General features: G+C 42.1%; 1 protein-coding gene across 4 annotated transcripts in view; it reads right to left on the bottom strand.

The window, feature by feature from the left end:
* The window catches only part of PCYT1B (phosphate cytidylyltransferase 1B, choline), a 140,095-nt gene that overhangs the window by 25,455 nt on the left and 88,445 nt on the right, over positions 1-26,195 (bottom strand). For all 4 annotated transcript variants that reach the window (XM_063444290.1, XM_063444291.1, XM_063444292.1 and 1 more), the window contains exons 2-3: positions 24,117-24,216; positions 677-793 (exon numbers count right to left, since the gene is read on the bottom strand). In XM_063444290.1, coding sequence (XP_063300360.1) covers positions 677-793; positions 24,117-24,216 — 217 coding nt within the window. The remainder of the gene's footprint in view (positions 1-676; positions 794-24,116; positions 24,217-26,195) is intronic.

Here is a 26,195-nt window from a genome sequence, read left to right as displayed (position 1 = left end):
AACAAAGTTATATTAGTATAACAAAGTTATATTAGGATAACAGTATAACTATTTTAGTTATCAACAGTAAACCTTTGGTGAAATGACTTCCAAACATCATTCAATAGTGTGAGGTGAATGTAGTGTTTGTGGTTGATCAAGCTGCACAAAAAGACTGAATAGATGTGATTGTGTTAACTTTGTGATACTTATCAAATGATATATTGTGATTGAGGCCTTGTTTTGTTATCGAGGCCTGTTCTCCTGCTTACCTTTCCCCATTGACAATGAGGGAGCTTTTAAAATGATCTGCATTTTTTTTTTATCTCCCTGCTGGCTCAATGAGGACTCCCTCTAAACTACAATTTTAAGCTCCAGGCCCTGTAATTTGGAGAGTCAATATTATTTTTTGCCAGTTCAAGTAGGGCATCCTCACACCTGGAGCCATAGCTCCAGACCCTGCACTTTAAAGAGTCAATATTATAGTTTACCGGCTCAAGAAGTGCACCCTTTAAAGCTAGAACCAGAGTCACAGGTGCTGCAATTTGGAGAGTCAATATTATTTTCTGCCAGCTCAAGTAGGGCATCCTCACACCTAGAGCCGTAGCTCCAGACACTGCACTTTGGAGAGTAAATATAATTTATTTTTTTTCATATTTCTTTATCATCAATCTATATCTTTAATTTAATATTTTACCTCCAACTAGTAGGTAGCTGTTAGGGAACAAGTTTTTGGCTTGCATGAGTGCTCTTGCGTGACCTGAGTGGAAGAGATCAAATATGCCATCTGCGTACACCCTGACAGGTCGATCAACTGAAAGAAAAAATAGCATAAGGTATTCAATTATTTTAAAGATATATCAACATATTTTTGTAATATATATATATATATATATATCATTCAGCACAAAAAAAAAATAACAGTGAAAATTGTATTGTTTTAATTCCTTGTCTATAAAGCGCTTCACAGAGTCAAGATATATAAAAAGATATCTTATTTATTAAAAATAACACAAGTAATATAAAGTAATTATAATGCAGTTCAGATTGAGAGGGGAAAGATACTTAAGTGAATGGATAAGATTAAGAAATTTAGCAATCAATTTTCCTATTTTTAATCCCCTGTTCCATTCCCCATATTCCTTCATCTCCAGCCCTTTATTATGGGGAATAACTGGCAATTCCATTTTCATAAAACATTTTTTTTTTAATATTTCTAAAATGTGATTGAATTATTGGTAGACACATGATAAATATTAAAATGCCTAAAATGTAAAATATACCTTATATAACTATTTCTAACCTGCTGCAAAACCCTGTGTTAATGGAGACTTTACTACCACAGCTTTTTTTTTATAAAAGAGAAAGGAGGAGACATTAGAATAACTATGACAACTACCTTAACATTGTAATGGATGGAACACTAGAGATGATGAGAAAGTAGCTAACAGCCCTTTCCCCTCCTCCCACACAGACACACACACAAACATGCACGCACATACATGCACTGTTCAATCTTACAGAAAGCTCCAGTATAAAGAATGAAAAGTCTGTGTACACTATTTTGATTTGATATAACGTAGTGGGCCATTGAAGTATAATCATTGAAAAGAAAATTGAAGGATCCACTGTGTCGTGCTAAAGAAAGGACATTTTCACGGTACAATACAGTTTGTATTATCACAAAGACTGAGCTATTCTTCTTTTATATGCCTGCAATTTGTTTGTCACCTAACAAAGAAATTCCTTTCTAAATAAGAACTTGAGCAACATGTTAGCGTACTATTCTCCCCACTGCCTGCCATCTTTGTTCTCAGCCAGACTGATTCTCTGAACAAAATACAAAATTCGAAATCTTAAACTTTAAAGAAAGTCTCAGAACGGTAAAATGTTTAATGTTCCTTTACATAATATACAAAAGCATATTCAAAAGATTCTGTCTGTGTGAGCTTAATTATTTTGTTCTTTTTTCAAAACCTATTTTCATGCTGCATTGGAAAAATAGCTTTATTTTTAACACATGATTTTGTTATCTTTTCAGGCAATGCTAATACATTTTCAGAGCAAATGTTAATGTTTAGTACACATTTAAACCTATTAGAGGTCACCAATTGAGAATAAGTGTCTTTGAATAGAAATAAGTGCTAGAATGCTAATAAATATGTTTAGAAAATACAGATTCCTTCAAGAGTCTAATGTTCTTTTCTGTCCTAAATATTAGAGGATTTGGGAGGTTCTGATATTGCCCATGTCTATCAGACAGCAATACTTACACAAAGAATTAAATACCATGCACCTTTAGAATTTGTATTATGAGTTGATGTTGAAGAAGTCTCACGCTGTCCTCATGATTTGCAAACTGTAGTGCGGTTGCCTAAAACAAGGGGGTCTACTGTATCTATTATGTTTTCTGCTATTACTCAGTCAGTATATGAGATACATTAAGGAATAAAATCTGACACATATTTCTAAAGGTTCTCTTTTGTTGTGACAGGCTTGTGACAAAATGGCTTTTGTCACTGGGTCTGCATGTGACAAACTGCCCTGCCCCCCTATCTCTTGGAGGAGCCGGATTGCTAGCCTCTTACCCTGGGATGCTGGCCCGTTAAGTCATGGGGTCTTAAGGAACTTGGGACAGAGCCCTCTGTCTCTGGATCACATCATTCGCCTTACTTGCTTGGATTCTACATTTCCCCTGTTACACTCGTATGTGGGTTCGTGCAGTTTAACTTCCATTACAGCTGGTGAACTTAAACTTTACTCGACGTTATTGAGAACTGTGTTCGTGGGATCTGAGCGCTATTCGCCTATAATATGCACTCAGATCCAAGCTATCTGGGGGTGTGTGGAACATGGGGACTTCGTTCAGCGAAACATGAGTTATTGATTTTAATACAGTTTTGTTAAAAGGTAAAAAGCACATGTTTCTCTCTGCCGGGAGATAATTAGGTTCTCTGCAACCACTTAAGCTAATTATCTCCAGGATAGAGAGGAGGGGTAAGTTAATTATCTCCAGGATACAGAGGAGGGGTTACACTCTTCCTGTGGGTGTGTATAAGAATTGTACTGTATACTGTATGGTTCTGCATATTTTGTTACAGTCTTCTACAAGGTCCCATGTGGGAGTTCCCTTGCTGGGAGACCATCATAAAAGGGCTGATTTTGGCCATCAATAAACACATTAGTTTTACCCCTTCATGAAGTCTCGACTCATGTTTGGGGAATTGGGAGCTATAATCACTACTTCACTCTTTTCAGCTTGGATTTCGGGTGACGCTACAAGGATCAGCGCTGCACGGATAGCAGGATCCTTTACAAGGCTATTTTACAGAGTATGTAGAGCTTGAGCTCTTGAAAAACCTAATGGATAATACAGGATATCACTGGGCCTTAAAATGATCGGGCCTAATGGTATGTCTACAGAAGGCAAAACAGTAGGGCCTACAAGTAGATAGATTAAGAACTGCCTGGATTCGAATAGATACAATAGGTACACATGGAAACAAGCAGAGTCAAAGAGTACAGAAGACAGGATAAACAAAGAATAAAGCTAGTTGAAACAAAAGTGTACGAGGTAAGAATATATAATGTGCAGTGTCTGCTATTGGCCAGTATAGTTTCTGCCAGAGAGTGCATGTTCTTTCGTGCACAAACAGCACTACAGTGTGAGCACGTTTAAATTGACGCATGTTAGAGATACTTCTAAGGGTCATAGAGGGATAGCGTTCTGTATCAAAAATTGACATTGAGCAGGTATGCTTCAGATTCAGAAGTGCAAGGAGCAGTATGAATGACAGTCCTGATCTGAGTGGCAGGTTATGTGACTCTTCTCACAATCTTGTAACACATTATTCCAACACTAGATGAAAAATAAAAAATTCAATATGTTTACAATTTGTTTCAGGGTTATTTGGACTATTCCTCAGCTGACAGCAATTTATCACCTACTCCAATCTCAGTTTCTCCTCTACATCCAATCCGTATTCTTTTTGCAGAGAAGTTGAGGACACGGCCATGTTTTAGCACATTTGGAACTGAATGTGTTCAACATCATCTGCGTCTCTATTTTTTTATGCTATTTCAAACTCTATTTACCTAGAAACATCACCAAGTTAGCATACATAACTAAATCAGAAGCGGATGTACAGGTCACACAGCCACTCTGAACTCACATAAGCAATTCAACGTGACATACGTAAATAATGTATTTAATTGGCATATGGCATCTGAGATATAAACACTTACATATCCAAATAAAATGGTACACTGATAGAGAGGTTAAGGACAGTGGGGAACCATAACACATGCTTGGTGGTATGTCCATCATATAAAAGGAACACTCCATGCACTTTAACCACTGAGGCCTTCTGTAGAGGTTTTGGTGGCAGGAGTGCTGTTTGAGAATGGGTTGAAAACTTACCTGATGTCCGCCAGGCATTGATGAACTCCTTTCTTGCAAGGGCATCAGTGGTTATGGTTCTTTGAGTGTTACTTTAATATAATGGAAATTAACACCAGACATGTGCCATGGTTCCCCAATACCCATAACCTCTCCATCAATGTGCCATCATATGTTCCTTTTTTTTTTTTTTTAAATGTAGATTTCCCTATTCGGCATTAGTACTTAGGTACCCTTTCCCCATTATAAACCTGTAAAGTAAGCATAAACTTACCTCGAATCCAGAGAAGGGCAAAGCCTGGCTGATTTTTACACCCTGTTCGACATCACTGCTTGCCTTCCTGTGGTCCAATCAAATGTTTCTCATAGAGAAGCATCTAAATGGACCATTCTCACTGGAAGAGGTTAGCAGGGGATGGCCAAGGACATAATATGTATAGTGAGGCAGGGAGGACTAAAATGAGAGAGTAAGGGAAGTGAGATTCAAGTTTCCCCTTGCAGGACTGCTCTCAACGCTGCCTGCAAGGCTAGAAGCTCAATACTTTTGTCCCCAGACAACAGGCCAAATTCTTGCACATTAGCCAGTGTTAAGGGCTGCCTATGTCACATATACCACGGGTGTAACTAGTACAAATATTTTTGTAAGTGCAATGTTTCAAAAAGAAAATTCCTCCATGACCACAGTATTAAGCAGTCCTTTAAAGTTCTTATTACAAAATGTCTGGAAATTTCTGTTACTTTAACCCCGAAATTTTAAAAACTCTGTCAGAGTACATAAAGACCTCAGAGTGATCAAACATATTATAATTTCCTTCACTGCTTGACTAGCAACAAGATGTATCTGCGGTGACTCCGACCGCTGGAAATGTAACTGGAAATTAAGTTATATGAATATTAGAATTAAAGCACAAATTTTGTTCAAAACGTAGGAAGATGGATGCATGGAGGGTTTGGGGTCTCATTGTTATAAGTTCTGACAAGACTTAATAGTGACTATGTCAAAGAATCAACATTATTGAAGCAAAGTAGGAACAGTAAGTAACTTTCTTTGTCTCTTGTCTACATCTATGACATTGAAGTTTGTTCCTTTTCTTTTCTATTCTGTTGCTATTTGCTATTCTCTTGTTATATTATTTGTGATACAGCCAAGGTGGTTTTGTACTTTTAGAAAAATTAAATTAAGAACATGATGAAACTATATAGATACATGCTATATATGTTATTGTTTTTTTATTTTGTTTTTTGTGGGGCTATTTATAACGCTTTAAATCCATAGCGGCACATTATGTAAAAATCATTTAGATCAGTTATAAGACTTAAATTCAGAGACCTATCAGAGACACTTAAATGTTCACAATTTCCTTAAACTCCAAATTAAAGTCTCTGTAAATAGATCTAAATTGGCTTTGATGTATTCCAACTCCTTTTGATTTCATGGTAAAAATGACCCAAAATGTTATTTTAATTGCCAAATTAGAAATAATAAATTTAAAAAAATGGAAGAATAATCTATGGCATCCTAACATCAACATTTTAGCCCATCATCAACAAGGAACTCTGACTATAAAGGTTAAGAGCATCTATATACACCACTATTTTGCTAGCTAAGACATAGACCCCTGCTACACAACTTCTACACAAGAGTTCATTTGAATCAGGCCATCCAGCCGTGACCATCTGTCTTATTACCAATTCTTAACCAGTGCTGCCATCTGTGGTTTCCGGGTGTATTGCTGATTCTGAGCTGGTTTGCTTACATGACATTCTGAAAAACACTGATTGCAATTTCTGATGGCAGCCCTGGCGTCCTGACAGACATCACACATAGCCATCACACAATCATTAAACATAGCCTGACAGTAATAGGCAGGACTGCCATCAGAAATTGTGGGGCCCCTGACACAGCTCAACGTCTGGGCCCCTGGGGCTGCCCCTGAGTCCGCCCACAGGGCTGTGTGAGGGAATATATCTTGATTCCAATGTTCAGTGTAATTAAAGCCTACATCTGATGCTCTTTATATGTAATTAACTTTTTCTCTGTAAAGTGCTGTATACATGTCAGCATAAGTTGCATTCTCTGTGTACTCTAGCCCCCATCAGAGCACTTATTGGAAACTGTACATTGTATGACTGCTTGCTAACTAATTTTATCTTGCAACCAATCTTATAAAATATGTAACCACATACTGTTTTGTAAACTAATTTTATATCTTATGATTAGTGATGTCGCGAACACAAACGTTCGCGAACCGGCGGACCGGGCGAACCGCCATAGACTTCAATGGGCAGGCGAAATTTAAAACCCACAGGGACTCTTTCTGGCCACAATAGTGATGGAAAATTTGTTTCAAGGGGACTAATACCTGGACTGTGGCATGCCGGAGGGGGATCCATGGCAAAACTCCCATGGAAAATTACACAGTTGATGCAGAGTCTGGTTTTAATCCATAAAGGGCATAAATCACCTAACATTCCTAAATCACAATGGATATGGATTGACACCTGACATATGACATATGACATATTGACACCTTGACATTTGGATTGACACCTGTCCTCAGAGACCCTGATACACACTGACACAGAGCAGAATAGGGACTGTTCCCCCTACATTGGGTCACTTGGCAGATATGGATTGACACCTATCCTAAGGATCCCTGATACACACTGACACAGAGCAGAATAGGGACCGTTCCCCCTACATAGGGTCACCTGGCAGATATGGATTGACACCTATCCTAAGGATCCCTGATACACACTGACAGAGCAGAATAGGGACTGTTCCCCCTACATAGGGTCACTTGGCAGATATGGATTGACACCTATCCTAAGGATCCCTGATACACACTGACAGAGCAGAATAGGGACTGTTCCCCCTACATAGGGTCACTTGGCAGATATGGATTGACACCTGTCCTCAGAGACCCTGATACACACTGACACAGAGCAGAATAGGGAATGTTCCCCCTACATAGGGTCACTTGGCAGATATGGATTGACACCTGTCCTCAGGGACCCTGATACACACTGACACAGAGCAGAATAGGGACTGTTCCCCCTACATAGGGTCACTTGGCAGATATGGATTGACACCTGTCCTCAGAGACCCTGATACACACTGACACAGAGCAGAATAGGGAATATTCACTAAATGCCATACATTGTTATACAGGGGAATATTCAGTAAATAAGGATAAGGGGAGGGACCTACTGTCCTCCGCCCCGGCCCCCACCCCTGCGCGGTGGGTGGGGGCCATAAATCACAATGGGGGGGACCTACTGTCCTCCCGCCTGCCCCCACCCGTGAGCAGTGGGTGGGGGCCATAAAAATAATGAGGGGGGACCTACTGTATGATGTTGTATCGATCAGGTAGTGTAAGGGTTACGCCCGCTTTACAGTGACAGACCAAACTCCCAGTTTAACGCACCGCAAACAACCGCAAACAGTCCATTTGCACAACCGCAAACTCCCCATTTGTACAAGGTTGGATACCAAGCTAGCCATGTCCGTTCCTTGTCCTCACTGATTTCATTGAAGGTCTCTTCCTCCACCCAGCCCCGTACAACACCAAGGGTCCCTGAAAGTATGCTAATAAACTGAAAAAAGAAAAAATCTCCCAAGAAGGAGATCTAAAACTGGCATAGGAAAAGGTTAGACAACTATAATAAAGTGATACCTACAAATCCTAGTGAGCATAGGTGTATAATAGAGGGAGAAAGGGAAAGCAGAGTAATGCTTCCTAATACCGTGGTTAGTACCCTTTGTTAAAATAAATTGAGTAATGGACAAAAGTCTTTATTGTATCATTTCTAAATAACAAAGGGATACTATACTCATTCCCCTATAGTGGCTAATTGTGTAATAATGGTAATACTATTACCTATTATATAATATTGGCAGGGGCAAGGAAATTCCCTCTAAATAAATGGGTATAGGCAGAGAGTATAAAGTGTATAGGCACCGGAGTGATAAAGTGTCAATATGGTGATTGTTAAGACCTGCAGTGGTGATGGTGCTGCGGTCTCCTGTTCCTTTCCCAACTGCTGAGTATTAGTGATTATAGCTCCAGCAGGGGGTAGAGATGAATACAGCTTCACAGACAATCCTTCCCAGTAGATAGAATATTCCTTCCCCAAATATGAGCCAAGACTTCATGAAGGGTGTAACAGAACTAAGCTTTATTGAAACAGGCTGGCTTTTATGGGGGATCCTCCTAAAAGAGGACGTCCCAGAACAAACAAATACATTCACCAATCACTGTACAGTATTTTACTAATACACGCCCTCCCTCTGCCTGGGAGATATTGAGATAAGTTAAGGAGTAAATCAATTATCTCCAGGCAAAGGGCACACATTTTCCCCAAAAGTTAGAACACCCCTTTCCCCACAAGGTATCCCCACAAAATACATATCCCCTGATAGCCCCGATCTGGGAGGCAAACATATCCAAATTTCACCCAGATCGGTTCAGGGGTTCTTGAAAAGTGTGGAAGTCCTGTTTTACCGACCACACACAAGGCTCCTGCCCAAAACAGTTCCACGAATTCAGCGTGTGTGGTCGGTCAATGGGGAAAAAGGCGAAAAGCGGCCAAAATACCGAATATACCCTCCTGGCTCATAGTAGTGATTGTTCGCCTGGTCTGTACGAACATAACTACCGAATGCCGCTCTTCTGGCTGTTCGGTAAGTAGGAGAAGCAGGAGTTCGGTAGTTTTCAGCGTTGGTTCGTGCGGTCGAGTGTCCGATTTTAGTTCCAGACACTCGACGACCAAGTCCCGCTGACTCTCCTCGTGCGAACAAGATGGCCACCGTTTTCTTTTCCACGTGGCGTTCGGCTATACGAACAGCGACCACCCAGGGAACACTTAATTGACGGTGCTTTTGAACATAACAAGCCAGGAGGGAGGTCGGGGTTCGGTAGTTGCAAACTGCCGAACTAATAATCCATTGTAGGCAGGAAAAATGAAACAAAATACATAAAAATAGAAGAAAAGGTCAGATAAAGTCCCTTTTCTTCACAGTGATATAAAGTTAAATGTATCACAGACACACAGCCACCCTTTCTCTTAGCTAGTTTCCAGAAATGCTGGATAGGTAGAAGGGCTATAAAGACTCAGAGAGTTCTAAGAAGAATCCTCTAAACTAGCCCTAATCTCCTTAAGCACCTTCAAGGGTGTTCTAAGCTAAAGCTAAACGTTTAGATGACTGCCTGATTTCCCATCACAGATGCTGGCTAGGAATAACACTGTGCAAGACAAAGAGTGGGTCTAAGTGCACATTGTGCAGTAAAGTGTCCCTAGTGAAGTGAAAAAGAGAATAACGAGCTGGCGCCCAAGAGAATAACGAGCTGGCGCCCTATCAGGGGACGTGTATATGGCATCGATTTTAGGAACCGGGAGATGGAAAAAGATGCTTGGTCGGTCCTCCTACTTCAAATTTCGGGCACTGCACGTGCAATCTAATGTGCCACCAGATAGGAGTGGTGTGTTAAGTAGTACTATTCCTATCAGTTTAATCCCTGTTATGTGCCTTTTTTTTTGGTTTGGTTTTTGAAGCCACAGTGCAGCACCAGAGGCCCGAAAAATTAGGCATGTACACATGCCTGAAAAATTAGGTATTGTTGCAGCCGCCAGAAAAATTGATGTTTGTTTCCCAGGCAGAAAGTGCCCTAAAACATTGCGGCTTGAACGCTAGTTGGTGGCGGATAAGTCACGCAAGTCAACCGGCATTCAGAGCTAAAATACAGCAGCGTGTGGACCATTTTTAGCCCAAGGCAGCTCATCTCATCAGGCCTTTTTTAGTCGAATGTATCGCCCACTGTCAGTCCCTTCGGGATCCATCCCTCATTCATCTTAAAAAAGGTGAGGTAATCTAGACTTTTTTGACCTAGGCAACTTCTCTTCTCAGTGACAATATCTCCTGCTGCACTGAAGGTCCTTTCTGACAGGACACTTGAAGCGGGGCAGGCCAGAAGTTCTATCGCAAATTGGGATAGCTCAGGCCACGGGTCAAGCCTGCACACCCAGTAGTCAAGGGGTTCATCGCTCCTCAGAGTGTCGATATCTGCAGTTAAGGCGAGGTAGTCTGCTACCTGTCGGTCGAGTCGTTCTGTGAGGGTGGATCCTGAAGGGCTATGGCGATGTGTAGGACTTAAAAATCTTTGCATGTCCTCCATCAACAACACGTCTTTAAAGCGTCCTGTCCTTGCCGGCGTGGTCGTGGGAGGAGGAGGATTACTTTCACCTCTTCCCCTGTTAGATTCCCGTTGTGCTGTGACATCACCCTTATATGCTGTGTAAAGCATACTTTTTAATTTATTTTGCAAATGCTGCATCCTTTCCGACTTGTTGTAATTTGGTAACATTTCAGCCACTTTCTGCTTATACCGGGGGTCTAGTAGCGTGGACACCCAGTACAGGTCGTTCTCCTTCATCCTTTTTATACGAGGGTCCCTCAACAGGCACGGCAGCATGAAAGTCCCCATTTGCACAAGGTTGGATGCCGAGCTACTCATTTCCCGTTCCTCCTCCTCAGTGATCTCAATGAAGGTATGTTCTTCCCCCCAGCCACGTACAACATCACGGGTACCAGATAGGTGACAACGAGCACCCTGGGATGCCTGTTGTGGTTGGTCTTCCTCCTGCTCCTCAAAGCCACCTCATACCTGGTGCCCCCATACCTTTTGGGCACATCTATCCTCTCTCTGAATCTGAATTAAAAATCCTCAAGGAATACTTGGGTGAAAACCTCCGTAAGGGGTTCATTAGACCTTCCAGCTCACCTGCTGCCTCCAGTATGTTTTTCGTGAGAAATAAAGACCAGACTATACGTCCCATCATAGATTACAGAGCTTTAAACAAAATAACAGTTAAAAATCGTTACCCTCTTCCCCTGATAAATGAATTGATTGAACGGTTAAAAACTGCTACTATCTACACCAAGCTCGACCTCCGTGGGGCATATAACCTCATTAGAATCAAAGCTAACGATGAATGGAAAACTGCTTTCCGAACGAGATATGGACTCTACGAGTATCTTGTGATGCCTTTCGGCCTCTGCAACCTTTCAACATTTTATAAATGACATCTTCAGGGATCTTCTAGACGTCTGTGTTATCATTTATTTAGATGACATTCTTATATATTCTAATACTCCTGAGGAACACAAAAAACACGTGAGATGGGTGTTATCCAGACTTAGAACTCATAAATTATACGCTAAACCAGAAAAATTTATTTTTAACGTCAATGAAATAACCTTTTTAGGTTACGTTATTACCCCTCATTCGATAAGCATGGATAGTTCTAAAATCAATTGTATCCTCAACTGGCCCATTCCTTCTAATGTAAAAGAATTACAACGTTTTCTGGGGTTTGCCAACTTCTACAGAAAATGTATTAAAAATTACTCTGACGTAGCTCATTCACTTAATTCACTTAACAGCAAAAAACATCCTTTCCATTGGAATGAAAAGGCTCAAAAAGCCTTCGATGAATTAAAAAGAAGATTTACTACTGCTCCTATTCTTCAACTTCCAAACCCCACATGTCTCTATGTCCTTGAAACAGATGCTTCAGAAACAGCCATCGGAGCTGTCCTCTCCCAACACAAAACTCCTCAAGATCCTCTTCATCCAGTTGCCTTTTTTTCACGTTCAATGTCTCCTGCCGAAAAAAATTACCCTATAGGAGAAAAATAATGATTGAGTATAAAAGCAGCCTTAGAAACCTGGCGACATCTTCTTGAAGGAACACAAGCTCCTATAATGGTTTATACTGACCATAAAAACCTTGAATATCTTCACTCCAACAAGACTCTCTCTGCTAGGCAAGTAAGATGGAATCTTTTCTTCTCCCGGTTTCATTTTCAAATTGTCTTTAGACCCGGATCTAGGAACAAAAAAGCGGATGCCCTTTCCAGAATTCACCAAGACCTTGAATTGGAACCTCCTCCACATACAGTCATCGGAATCTTAACGTCCCTCATAGATGACATAAAAGGCCTAAGTAAAGATGCTCTTGAACTTCCTAAATCAATTAAGTTATCAAAGAAAGATGGTCTCTATTATTTCAATGACAGAATTTACATTCCTCCCGCATTCAGAAATAAAATACTCAAATTCATTCATGATTCTCCTCTGGCTGGTCATCCTGGTATAAAAAAGACCCTAGAATTATCCAAAATATATTATTGGTGGCCTCGCCAGGACACCACCATCGAATCCTATGTCAAAACTTGTTCAACCTGCCAAAGATCCAAATCTGAACATCATCACCCCTTTGGTCAATTATTGAATCTACCGATTCCGGAGAGACCTTGGCAATCCATTTCCATGGACTTCTCGGTGGAACTTCCCCCTTCTCAACATCATACCACCATTTTAGTAGTAGTGGACCGCTTCACAAAAATGTCCCATTTTATCCCTTTGAAGAAATTACCCTCATCATCTGAACTCTCAAAAGTATTCCTCGATAATATAGTGAAACTTCATGGACTTCCAGATGAAATCATATCAGACCGAGGAACCCAGTTTACCTCCAAATTCTGGAACTCATTGTGTGCTTCTCTTCGTATTCAATGTAAACTGTCTTCCGCTTATCATCCCCAAACCAATGGGCAAACTGAAAGAGTTAACCAATGCTTAGAGCAATATTTACGATGCTATTGTTCCCACTTACAAGATGACTGGATGACATGGTTGCCCATGGCCGATTTTGCATATAACAACTCAGTTCATACAAGTAGCAAAATGACTCCCTTCTTCTCCAATTATGGGTTTCATCCCTCTTCGTTTCCTGCTCATACAATTCCTTCATCTAACCCCACCGTTTCAAATCAAATCTCTCACATGTCCTCCCTATTTCGAAAATTACATGAAAATCTTGAATTAGCATCCTCCAACCAAAATAAGTTTTTGGATACTAAGAGACAACCTCCCCCCGCTTATAAAATTGGTGATCTTGTCTGGCTCTCCTCAAAAAACATATCCACCAACCGTCCTTCAAAGAAACTAAGTTCCCTTTTTCTTGGTACTTTTCAAATATTGTCTATTATCAACCGTAACGTTGTGAAATTGAAGCTTCCACCTACTTTGAAACTTCACCCTGTCTTCCATGTTTCCTTGCTCAAACCCCATCTTCCTGACCCTTTCCATAGAGATGTAATTACTTCTCCTGATCCTGTTTTGGTACAAGGTGAAGAAGAATACGAAATCCAAAAGATTCTGGATTCACGGATCCATCGTGGCTCTCTACAGTACCTCATTAGATGGAAGGGTTACGGAGTTGATGAAGATACATGGGAAAACTCCTCTGTGATCCATGCCAATAGGTTAATTTCCGCATTCCACAAACTCTATCCTTCTGAACCACGTTGATAGCACCCTGTGGGTGCTCCTTACAGGGAGGGTACTGTCATGCCCCAACTACCGGTAATTCCTTGTCTCTTCCGGGTTGACGGAGTTTAGCCACACCCCCTCTCTGACGCGGTCTCGCCACGCTACATAATGCGACCGCGCCAGATACAAGACGCTGGATTATTGAACAGCGTTAACGCGATATCAAACCGGCTAAAAGTTTCTCTGCAAACATACCTGTGTACCGATCCGGACTGGAACTCGAACTAACCTCCTTCTCCTCTCCTTGACCACGGCTAGTATCTGGATTTCTCTCATCCTGTCTCAGAAAGAACCTCACCGGAGGAGAACTCCGGGAACCTGATTTTCACTCTCTGGAAGCTAAGTCAATTGTTTCATCTGTGATAAGAGCTTTCCCTCTCTCAAGCCTGCTGAGCATTCAGGGCCGGCGCGTCCATAAGGCGGCACAGGCGGCCGCCTTAGGGCGCACGGGCTCTGGGGGCGCAAAATTTCAGTGACCGGCAGGAGGGAAGCTCTCCCTCCTGCCAGCCACCATCTCGGCCCCCGGCGCGGCTGTGCTGTGCGGAGATCAGGCGCGGCGAGGGAGCTCTAATCTCACCGCTCTGCTCCCTCGCGCGCTGTCTGCTGATTACCGCGGGAGCCGAAATATGACGTCATATTCCGGCTCCCGCGGTATCAGCAGACAGCGTGCAAGGGAGCAGAGCGGTGAGATTAGAGCTCCCTCGCAGCGCCTGATCTCCGCACAGCACAGCCGCACGCCGCTCAGCAGGACCCCAGGGAAGGATGCATCATCCACACCAGCTCTCCAGGTAAGGAGGCTGGGTGGAAAATGTATATTTATTAAAATAATTAGTGAATGTATGTGATGTGTGTCTGTGAGTGTCTGTGAGTGTCTGTGTGTGTGTCTGTGATTGACAGTGTGTGTGTATGTGAGTGTCTGTGTGTGTGTCTGTGAGTGTCTGTGTGTGTGTCTGAGTGACAGTGTGTGTGTCTGTGAGTGACAGTGTGTGTGTCTGTGAGTGACAGTGTGTGTGTCTGTGAGTGACAGTGTGTGTGTCTGTGAGTGTCTGTGTGTGTCTGTGAGTGACAGTGTGTGTGTCTGTGAGTGTCTGTGTGTGTGTCTGTGAGTGACAGTGTGTGTGTCTGTGAGTGACAGTGTGTGTGTCTGTGAGTGACAGTGTGTGTGTCTGTGAGTGTCTGTGTCTGTGAGTGACAGTGTGTGTGTCTGTGAGTGTCTGTGTGTGTGTCTGTGAGTGACAGCGTGTGTGTCTGTGAGTGACAGTGTGTATATGTGAGTGACAGTGTGTGTGTATGTGAGTGTCTGTGAGTGACAGTGTGTGTGTCTGTGAGTGTATTTGTTTGTGTCTGTGAGTGTCTGTGAGTGACAGTGTGTGTGTCTGTGAGTGTATTTGTGTGTGTCTGTGAGTGTCTGTGTGTCTGTGAGTGTCTGTGTGTGTCTGTGAGTGACAGTGTGTGTGTCTGTGAGTGACAGTGTGTGTGTCTGTGAGTGTCTGTGTCTGTGAGTGACAGTGTGTGTGTCTGTGAGTGTCTGTGTGTGTGTCTGTGAGTGACAGCGTGTGCGTCTGTGAGTGACAGCGTGTGCGTCTGTGAGTGACAGAGTGTGCGTCTGTGAGTGACAGCGTGCGTCTATGAGTGACAGCGTGTGTGAGTGAGTGCGTCTGTGTGTGTGCATGTGAGTTTAGGAGTGTGTCTGTCAGTGTATGATGAGTGTGTTTGTCAGTGTATGAGTGTGTGTCTGTCAAATCAGTGAGAGTATGTTTGTCATTGAGTATGTGTGTGACTATCCGTGTGTCTGTCAATGAGTGTCAATGAGTCTGTGTCTGTCAGTGACGTCTGTATGTTTGTCATTGAGCGTGTGACTGTCAGTGTGTACAGAGTGTAGCGGAGCAGAGCGCAGTACAGGAGCTTCTGTTTCCTGTACCTGGCCAGACTGACAGGAGGTGCTCACAGAGAGAGCACTCCCTGTCAGTTCGGCCGGGTACAGAAAACTGAAGCTCCTTTAGGGGATCTGCTCCGCTAGGCAATGCAACAATAGAGGTAGAAGGCACACCAGGAAGGGGAGTGTAACCACTAACGGGGTGTGGGGTGCACCAAGGGACAGGGAGGGAATGGGAGAGAAACACCAAGAGACAGGGACAAGAGGGGGGAGGGGAGAAGAACACTAAGGGGCAGGGAAGGGACCACTATTGGTCGGGGAGGGGAGAGGGGCTGGTTAAGAGGCACATAGGTGAAGATGTTTTTTTGGGGGGGGGGCGGAAAAATGCATCTTCGCCTATGTACCTAAAAATCCAAGCACCGGCCCTGTGAGCATTCCTTCCATAGTCTGCTTTCAAGTCCGTTAAGCATTCAGGCACCAGCTGCTTCTGGCCTGCTATCTCTAACCCCAAAACGAATCTCTCTTGTTACAACTTCAATTATAGCTTTTTACAACACCAATGTGCTAGATTGCATGTATATAGGAAGCTGCTTACTCCAATTGAACCAACAGCGAAGTAATTAAAGATACAGTACCTGTATTTTCCTATATTAAAAATTACAATTCCTATATTATTCTCTAATTTTCCTAATCATCAATTTAAGTCCTAAGAAATCTGCAGTAGCGCTCCATATCAATCTATGTAAACGTGACAGATGGACCCTTGCCCCAACACTGTGTGCCAGACATGCCATTACTTCCTTTTGCACAATCGAGTACAGGTTGGTGATTGCCTTTTGTGAAAATAAATTTCGGTCGGGTACCTTCCACTGCGGAAGTGAGTGGCAAAGTGGACTGGCAGAGGTTGGCAGAGTACACGCTGAAGGCCTGACACCCGCTTGAAGGACACTGACTGCTATTAGCTTACAGTGAAAAACTTTTTTTCTTTTTAAAGGAACGCTATTGTGACACCAGATATGAGTGCAAAGTGGACTGGCAGAGGTTGGCAGAGTACACGCTAAAGGCCTGACACCCGCTTGAAGGACACTGACTGCTATTAGCTTACAGTGAAAAACTTTTTTTTCTTTTTAAAGGCACGCTATTGTGACACCAGATATGAGTGGCAAAGTGGACTGGCAGAAGTTGGCAGAGTACACGCTGAAGGCCTGACACCCAGACGCTTGCAGACAACTAACTGCTATTCAATCTATTACAGTGAAAAAAAAAATTGTTTTTAAATGCAAGCTATTGTGACACCAGATATGAATGGTGGCACTGGGCAAGTGGGCACAGTATCCACTGTGAGCCTGACACAGAAGCTGGCAGGCAGGCAACTGCAATTACATTACACAGAAAGAAAAAAAAAAAAAAAGCAGACTGATGTTCTAGCCCTAAAAAGAGAGATCAGATGAGTCCTTCAGGACTGTAGTGGACACTGAATACCCTAGCCTAGCTATCCATTTCCCTATCAAATGAGCAGCAGCTACACTTTCCCTCCTCTATCTAAGAATGCAGCTTCAGAATTAATCTAAAATGGATGCTGTACAGGAGGTGGGAGGGTCTGGAAGGGAGGGTCTGCTGCTAATTTGCTGGAATGTGTCTGCTGACTGTGAGGCACAGGGTCAAAGTTTACTCAATGATGACGAATAGGGGGCGGATCGAACCGCGCATGTGTTCGCCCGCCGTGGCGAACGCGAACACACTATGTTCGCCAGGAACTATTCGCCGGCGAACAGTTCGGTACATCACTACTTATGATATATGTAACCACATTAACTTATTTTATTTTTTGACTTTCCTATCTTTAACTACATTATTTATTTTTAAACCTTCAAGCTAAACTGTAACAATATTGTGTATAAATGCGCCTACTTTTAACCACCTTATTTTTTAACCTTCAAGCTAAGCTGCAACAATATAAACACACCCTACTTTGAATAAACAAACAGAAGTCATTCTGGTCTCACAACCATCTGTGTCGTGTGTTTATTGCTTCTCCAAGCGCTTGTTGCCAATTTGGAGTCCCCTGAATATAAGAGGTGACCAGCCTTTGATGGTCCATGACAGCCGCCCCTGAGTCCGCCCATAGTAATGCAGTGTGTGTACTGATTGTGGTGTGTGTATAGTGGATGTAGAATGTGTGTAGTGGATGCAGAGTGCATGTGTAAAGTGGATGTGGTGTGTGTAGTGGATGCAGATTGTACATTTGTGTAATGTATGAGGTGTATATGAGATGCTGAGTGTGTGTTTGTGCATAAGATGCAGTTTGTATAGTGCATGCAGAGTGTGTTTATGTGCAGTGGATTTAGTGTGTGTATAGTGAATGCAGAGTGTGTGTGGTTGTGTAGTGGATGTAGTGTTTGTGTGCATTAGATGTGGTGTGTACAGTGAATGCAGAGTGTATGTTTGTGTAGTGGACAGGGGCGTTTTAGCCGCGAGGCAAACAAGGCATTTGCCTTGGGCGGCATTTTCCAGGGGGCGGAAAAAAAAGCCGCCCCCAAATGTCCAGGGCAAATGTCTTGTTAGCCTTGCGGCTAACTGACATTCCGGTTGGGCTGATGGGCTGGCTGCTGGGAGGTCGGGGGCGCTGGCGGGCGGCTGGTGAGGGAGCTCTTCCTCTGAGCTGTCTGCTCAGCTCCCTCGCGCACCGCAGAGATAGGCTGGGAGCCGGAATATGACGTCATATTCCGGCTCCCAGCCTCACTCTGCGGCGCGCGAGGGAGCTGAGCAGATTGCTCAGGGGAAAGTGCTCCCCTGCCAGCCGCCAACCAGTGCCGCCCGCCTAGCAGCCACTGGACCCCCAGGGAGAAAGAGAAATCCCCCCCCAGCATGTTGCAATCACTACACAAACACACACTACATCCACTACACAAACACATACTCTACATTCACTACACCACACACACACTACATCTACTACACAAACACACACTCTGCATTCACTATACACACCGTATCTAATACACACAAACTCTGCATCCACTACCAGGGGTGTATCCTGGTTTTGTGCTGCCCTAGGCGCCAACCGCTGGACTCTGCAGATGGGGCCCACAGCACACTCTCACTTCCCTTCCCAGCAGCTCCCTTCAGCTCCCCTGTCTAACTCTCTGGGCCTGCGTGGCGGGCGGCATGTTGCCATGGTAACCCGTGGCAATGCTCGGAGGGCCGCGGTACTCGCAAGATTTAGACAGGGGTGCTTAAGGGAGCTGCTGGGAAGGTAAGTAGGAGTGTGCAGCAGGCCTCCTCTGCAACAAACAGGAAGCTGGGAGCTCGCAAGTACATATATATATAGTGAAAATCGCTTTATATATGCGTACATAGGCAATGTGGTCCCCCGGAACTCCCAGAGCAGTCCGAGCCCCTTAGGACCGCCGGGCCCATGACAACCGTCATGGTTGTCATGCCCTGATGGTGGCAAAGGGTAATAGGGATAAACTGTGATACATAAATATGGGGGCACACCCCTGTCCCCTAGTTAGTATGCCACTGTGGAGGACCTAAGAAGAGTTTTTAGCAGAAGAAAAGAGCTATGGCAGAGAATGAATAATGTTGGTAGGAACAATACACTTTATGGTACAATGCTCTTAAGTCATGGACGTATCGATGGTAACATACATTGTGCATTATATAACATAAACAAAACAATATACCAGTGCATCAAAAAACCAAGTGCAAAAGATAAGTAAACCAATATACAAACGTACAGAAAGAAGTTGTGTATCTACAATAAAAGTAGAAGAAATAACTGTTTAAACACAGTGATGGGGAAACACTTTTTATATCCGTTTCTAGATCTTGTTGTTTTTTTTTGTTTTTTTTATTGATTGAAATGCCTTACACACTTATATTCTTTTGTTTGATACATTGTGCATTAGCAATGCAAGTATGGAGGATACGTGCACTCTACAGCACTGATAGATAACCTTGTAAGTACACAAGCAGTAATGTCCTTGTAATGTGAACTGTAATGTAAACGGATGTTGTTCTTCTCTTTCATTTGTAACTGTAAAACCCATTAACTTCTAGGATGCTAACAAAGCAAGCATGCATGAACCAGGGATTCCAGTTGATTACACAGGATTGGGCTACAAGTCAACCACTGTATGCTACAGCCTTCATATGTTTTACTGATTCACGGATATCACCGATGTCTGCTATACACAGTTATTGATGAGATTTTTTTCCCTGCTAAGACACTGCATACAAAACAGAATTAGGAATCTTTTCCCTAGATGATTTAACTATTGTTTCTCTTAAACCTCCTGATTAAAAACAAAAACTGTCTCTGTCACATGACACTTGTTGATTCTATCTCTTTGCTATTTGTGAGAATTCCCATAATTTCAAATGACAACATATCACATCCTGTTACATTGAATGCTCCCATCCCATGTGCAGCTCTACCAGCTTTTTCTTTCCTTCACTCAACAATGTCTCCTATAAGAGTACAACTCTATTCTATTACTCATCTTTACTCTTTCATGGAGACATGGACATGGATTTTTGTTTTTGCTTTTTATTTTTCTATATTTTCTATTTTATGTTGAAAAACGTATATAAAAACATTAAAAACAAAAACTAAATTCAAATTATGGCCTTGATTTATTAAATTTTCCAAAATGATTCAATAGTGTTAGAAACCATTATTCTGCAGAAGTCACAATTAAGGGCTATTTGGATGTTTGTAGATACATAATTCGGAAAGTTTTTCTAAGAGTATTGAATAATATGGACAGCTTATTAAATTGAGGTATATATTTTTAGCCTTGGCTTACATGACTGTGCATATTGCCACTGATTGAAGGGATACTATATTCACCAACATAACTAAATGAAGTAGTTTATGTGTATAGATCATGCCCCTGCAGTCTCATTTCTCAATTCTCTGCCATTTAGGAGTTAAATCACTTTGTTTAGACAGACCTAGTCACACCTCCCTGCATGTGACTTGGACCTTCCTAAACACTTTCTAGTAAAGGAAAATATTATAGGTTCCTGTCTGGCTGATCTAGAATTTTTTTTATCTCCTGCTCTGTATAGCCTTATACACTGTGTGCAGAATTATTAGGCAAATGAGTATTTTGACCACATCATCCTCTTTATGCATGTTGTCTTACTCCAAGCTGTATAGGCTTGAAAGCCTACTACCAATTAAGCATATTAGGTGATGTGCATCTCTGTAATGAGAAGGGGTGTGGTCTAATGACATCAACACCCTATATCAGGTGTGCATAATTATTAGGCAACTTCCTTTCCTTTGGCAAAATGGGTCAAAAGAAGGACTTGACAGGCTCAGAAAAGTCATAAATAGTGAGATATCTTGCAGAGGGATGCAGCACTCTTAAAATTGCAAAGCTTCTGAAGCGTGATCATCGAACAATCAAGCGTTTCATTCAAAATAGTCAACAGGGTCGCAAGAAGCGTGTGGAGAAACCAAGGCGCAAAATAACTGCCCATGAACTGAGAAAAGTCAAGCGTGCAGCTGCCAAGATGCCACTTGCCACCAGTTTGGCCATATTTCAGAGCTGCAACATCACTGGAGTGCCCAAAAGCACAAGGTGTGCAATACTCAGAGACATGGCCAAGGTAAGAAAGGCTGAAAGACGACCACTACTGAACAAGACACACAAGCTGAAACGTCAAGACTGGGCCAAGAAATATCTCAAGACTGATTTTTCTAAGGTTTTATGGACTGATGAAATGAGAGTGAGTCTTGATGGGCCAGATGGATGGATTGGTAAAGGGCAGAGAGCTCCAGTCCGACTCAGACGCCAGCAAGGTGGAGGTGGAGTACTGGTTTGGGCTGGTATCATCAAAGATGAGCTTGTGGGGCCTTTTCGGGTTGAGGATGGAGTCAAGCTCAACTCCCAGTTTCTGGAAGACACCTTCTTCAAGCAGTGGTACAGGAAGAAGTCTGCATCCTTCAAGAAAAACATGATTTTCATGCAGGACAATGCTCCATCACACGCGTCCAAGTACTCCACAGCGTGGCTGGCAAGAAAGGGTATAAAAGAAGAAAATCTAATGACATGGCCTCCTTGTTCACCTGATCTGAACCCCATTGAGAACCTGTGGTCCATCATCAAATGTGAGATTTACAAGGAGGGAAAACAGTACACCTCTCTGAACAGTGTCTGGGAGGCTGTGGTTGCTGCTGCACGCAATGTTGATGGTGAACAGATCAAAACACTGACAGAATCCATGGATGGCAGGCTTTTGAGTGTCCTTGCAAAGAAAGGTGGCTATACTGGTCACTGATTTGTTTTTGTTATGTTTTTGAATGTAAGAAATGTATATTTGTGAATGTTGAGATGTTATATTGGTTTCACTGGTAAAAATAAATAATTGAAATGGGTATATATTTGTTTTTTGTTAAGTTGCCTAATAATTATGCACAGTAATAGTCACCTGCACACACAGATATCCCCCTAAAATAGCTATAACTAAAAACAAACTAAAAACTACTTCCAAAAATATTCAGCTTTGATATTAATGAGTTTTTTGGGTTCATTGAGAACATGGTTGTTGTTCAATAATAAAATTAATCCTCAAAAATACAACTTGCCTAATAATTCTGCACTCCCTGTAGAGACTGAAGGAGCCTCCTGGGTGTGAATAAAATTAAATTTGCAGAGCATGAGACAAAACTTCTAAAGCAAGTTAACGTCTGACGTCTGAAAATTAAACCTTTTTTTCATGCAACCAGGGTAGATTTTGGACTATTTTACTGATTTCAACACCAGGGCGAGCTCTTCCTGTCCTCCCCTCCCCTGTTTTTGTTTCCCTCTCTGAGGAGTACACTCCATCTGGACGTTGAGGTGTGTGTCACCTGAATGACACAAAGCGAAAGTGATTAGAGCCAATCCAAATAGGCTCTAAACCACGTGAGTGCTTCTTAATTATAAGGGGTATAATTATTTGTAAAAATTGGAACACACTATGTACCTTTAATTTCTTCTAGCTACCAGGAGACTATCTACACCCCTAAAGCAATTTGGGGAGTAAGTAAATATTTTATAGCGCTACGCACTTTCACTATTACACACGGGTTGTGGAAATAGTGTACCTTGTATTCATTGAATGTGAGGGATTGGAGAGGTCCCACTTTTTGTGTGTGAGCAGCTGTATTAAAGAGCACTTGTTTTAATTCTATTTAAAGCGCCTATAAAGCACAGATTATTTTGTATATTGAACCAGGGTAGATTTGGCTAGGGTTGCATAAAGAGAAACAAAAAATATTTAACTCCTAAACGGCAGAGAATTAGTGAGATTGCAGTGGCATGATCTGTTCATCTCATTGAGTTGTTGAGGGTGCTGGAGATCCTGGGCAATATTGTTAAATTGTCTACCAGTTTGACACAGAAGTTGCATATTAGACACCAATCATGCCACTTCCTCTATTTTCCCTATCAGTCTCGGTGCTGTGCTGAGAGAATGAGCTGATACCCTTAGCCCACCACTGTTCTTCTGTTGCGAGTAACAGTACATATTTACCCGAGTAGAGAATAGAGTATTCCTTTAAAGATTTACTCCAAACAAAAAACAGTTTTTTAAAGAACAACTGGTTTTAGGTAGAATAACCTTTACCATGCAAGTCCTGCTGTTTAAAAACCAGCGCCAAGGCCAAGTTCACCCCTCAGCCTAATCCTCCTCCACTGAGGTCACTCCCCTTCGCTGCCAAGGAAGGAATGCAGGGGAGAACATTAGCGGCATAGAAGGGGTGGCCATAACATCACTGGCTGGCTGTCACAGGCATGATCTGTGTGCTGATGACAAATTTACACACAATGCACATTAGCCAGCTCAGAACATTTGCTCCCATGTTGGGTAATGAAACCCCAATGATGCTGCTGGAGGTGGAATCCCTGGAGTATGTATGTGCAGCATTTCACAGCAAAATGTACTCCAGGCACCATGACCACTTCAAATTTACCAAAGTAGTCATGGTGATTTAAGTAACCCTTTAAACATAATTCATAAACTTTTAGTTAAGTTGAAAGAAAATGTAGAGATTAAAATTTATATGTATCTGATGTTTGATGCTGCCTTCGCAAATAGATCCATTATATAGGATTTAAGCATTCATACAATGCAAATTCTAGGATGCTACTTATGATTTTGGAAGCAAAATTCATGTAAAGTGGTCATTTTCAAGGGTCATAGTTGTAATGTGCACCTCTATGCCAACAGCATACAGATAGAGGCAACCCCCCCCCCCCCAAAAAAAAAAATATAGAAATAACATTTCATCTTTACATTTCTGAGCAATTTGGCTAACACAAGGAATATATAATTAACTAATCTATAAAGTGACACCATGTAATTTATGCATAACTGGAGCACTCTAATATGTTATCTAAATAGTAAATGAGACAAATCATAGGTGTTTTGTTTCAAAGCTATTGCAGGAACAGAAATAACTTACCTGGCGTACCTACATGAGCCTGAACAATTGTTAATTTTTCATGAGGTGCTTTGCATTGACAGCTTGTTTCTACAGCAAATGGAGCAGGTGAGGCAATAGTCTGAAATATAAGAGAAACAAATAATGTATACTGTATATACATTTAAAATCTTTCAAACATCTCCCTAGGTCAGTAGCCAGCTGTTCATTTTGATTCCCCTTCTACTTTAATCCCTTAACGACTGCGAAAGTACTAGGTACGTCCGACAAAAAAGGGTTGTTAAGGACCACAGATGTACCTAGTACGTCCACGGCAAATAGGAGCCCTGGACTTACATAAGCCGGCTATCCATGGCAACCACGGTCGGGGGCTCCGCCAGAGACCCAAGCAGTCCCCATGCAGCAGCCCCAGCCACCTTGGCCCTCCAGGGCCATGTAATCCCCATGATCACATGATCGCAATAGGAGTATATGTAGCTGCCAGCAGGGGGACTGAATTGGGCAAGCCCTATATTAACCATGTAACTTTCCAAAACACCATAAAACCTGTACATGGGGGGGTATTGTTATAACCGGGAGACTTTTATGAACACATATACGAGTGTTTAAAATAGTAAAACTTATCACGACGATGAAATCACCAGTAAAAGTGCAGTTTTTGTGTAAAAAAATGCAAAAAACAAATATGAACGTTAACTTTGGCAAGTATTTGTGGCTAAGTGGCTACTACAAAAGACTGGGCATACCCCCATTTTAAATACCCTGGGTCTACTTTTTCAAATGGTATCTCATGGTGGGGTTCATTTTAATTTCTGGGCTGCCATACCATCTCAAAGGCAACATAGCCAATCTGGCAAATAGCAATTTAGAAAAAACTGAAATAGGCAAATCTCATGTTTGACCCTGTAACTTTCCAAATCACCATAAAACTTGTACTTGAGGGGTACTGTTGTACTGGTGAGACATTACTCTACACAGATATGAGTGTTTTACAGCAGTAAATTGTATTATACTGATAATATCATCAGTGAAATGGAAGTTTATGTGTGCATAAAATGCAAAAAAAATAAATATAAAAGCTAATTTTGGTCAATGTTTGTGATTAAGTGGCTACTAAAAAAAGACCTGTAAGTTTGCAAAAATCCATAAAACATGGGGGCACTGTTGTACTCAGGAGATGTTGCTGAACACATATTGGGGTGTTCTTTGTCAGTAAAACATAACAGGAACTGAGAATCCATGCCTAAAGTACAATGTGAGAGAAAAATAACACAAAAAAATACTACACAAATGTTTGACAAAGACTGGTGGTAGAATTAGTGCATGAATATATGGCTTGATGGGGTAAATTACATTGGCCAGCTTCAAAAATGTCCCAAATAGGAATGGGTGCATGATGACCAGCTGTAAAAAAAAAACTCCAAGTTGGAAAACTGGAATGTGCACCCTCCAAATAAGGTGTTTTTTTGTTGTTGTTTTTTATTAAATTTTATTGGAGTTTCATTTTGTTTTTTGTTAAGATCAAGTTGTTTTCAGGGATCTTTTATGGACCATGCATTGGTACTCGCAGGTAGCTTCAATTGTGAGAATGCACTGAGTTCATGCTCGCCGGCACTGTTCCAAGTAACGGCTTAGATATTAGGTACGCGCAGGTACCTCAAAAATTCATAACAAGATATGGGCGGATTTGCAGATCCCTTCTAGCTGATATGGATATAAGGCCAATAAACATAATAACTAGTTTGAAGAGCTGCAAATGGTGCCTGGTTCAGTTTGTAGGGCACCGTTCAGTGTCCGCCACAGAGTGGGCACGGGGGAGGTGAGGGGGGGGGGAGTAGAGGGGTGTCTAGGGAAGGGAGTTGGGAAAATCAGTGTAACATGGAGCGGAAATCTGCAGACTCCACCGTGAAGATCCATTGCGCCCAGATTGCCATATATGTCTGCGTTTTACCTTCCGCTAGCATGGGTAGCTCTTCCATGCGCTGGAACCAAGTGGCCATCAGGGGTGGCCTCTCCTGTTTCCAGTAGAGGGGGGTCATCCCTTTTGCTACATTGAGAATCCTTATAGGGAATGATTTCTTGTAGATCGATGTGCGAAGT

The sequence above is a fragment of the Pelobates fuscus genome, chromosome 1 (assembly GCF_036172605.1).
Source record: "Pelobates fuscus isolate aPelFus1 chromosome 1, aPelFus1.pri, whole genome shotgun sequence".
Lineage (NCBI taxonomy): Eukaryota > Metazoa > Chordata > Amphibia > Anura > Pelobatidae > Pelobates > Pelobates fuscus.
This window is presented reverse-complemented; position numbering and strand designations above follow the sequence as displayed.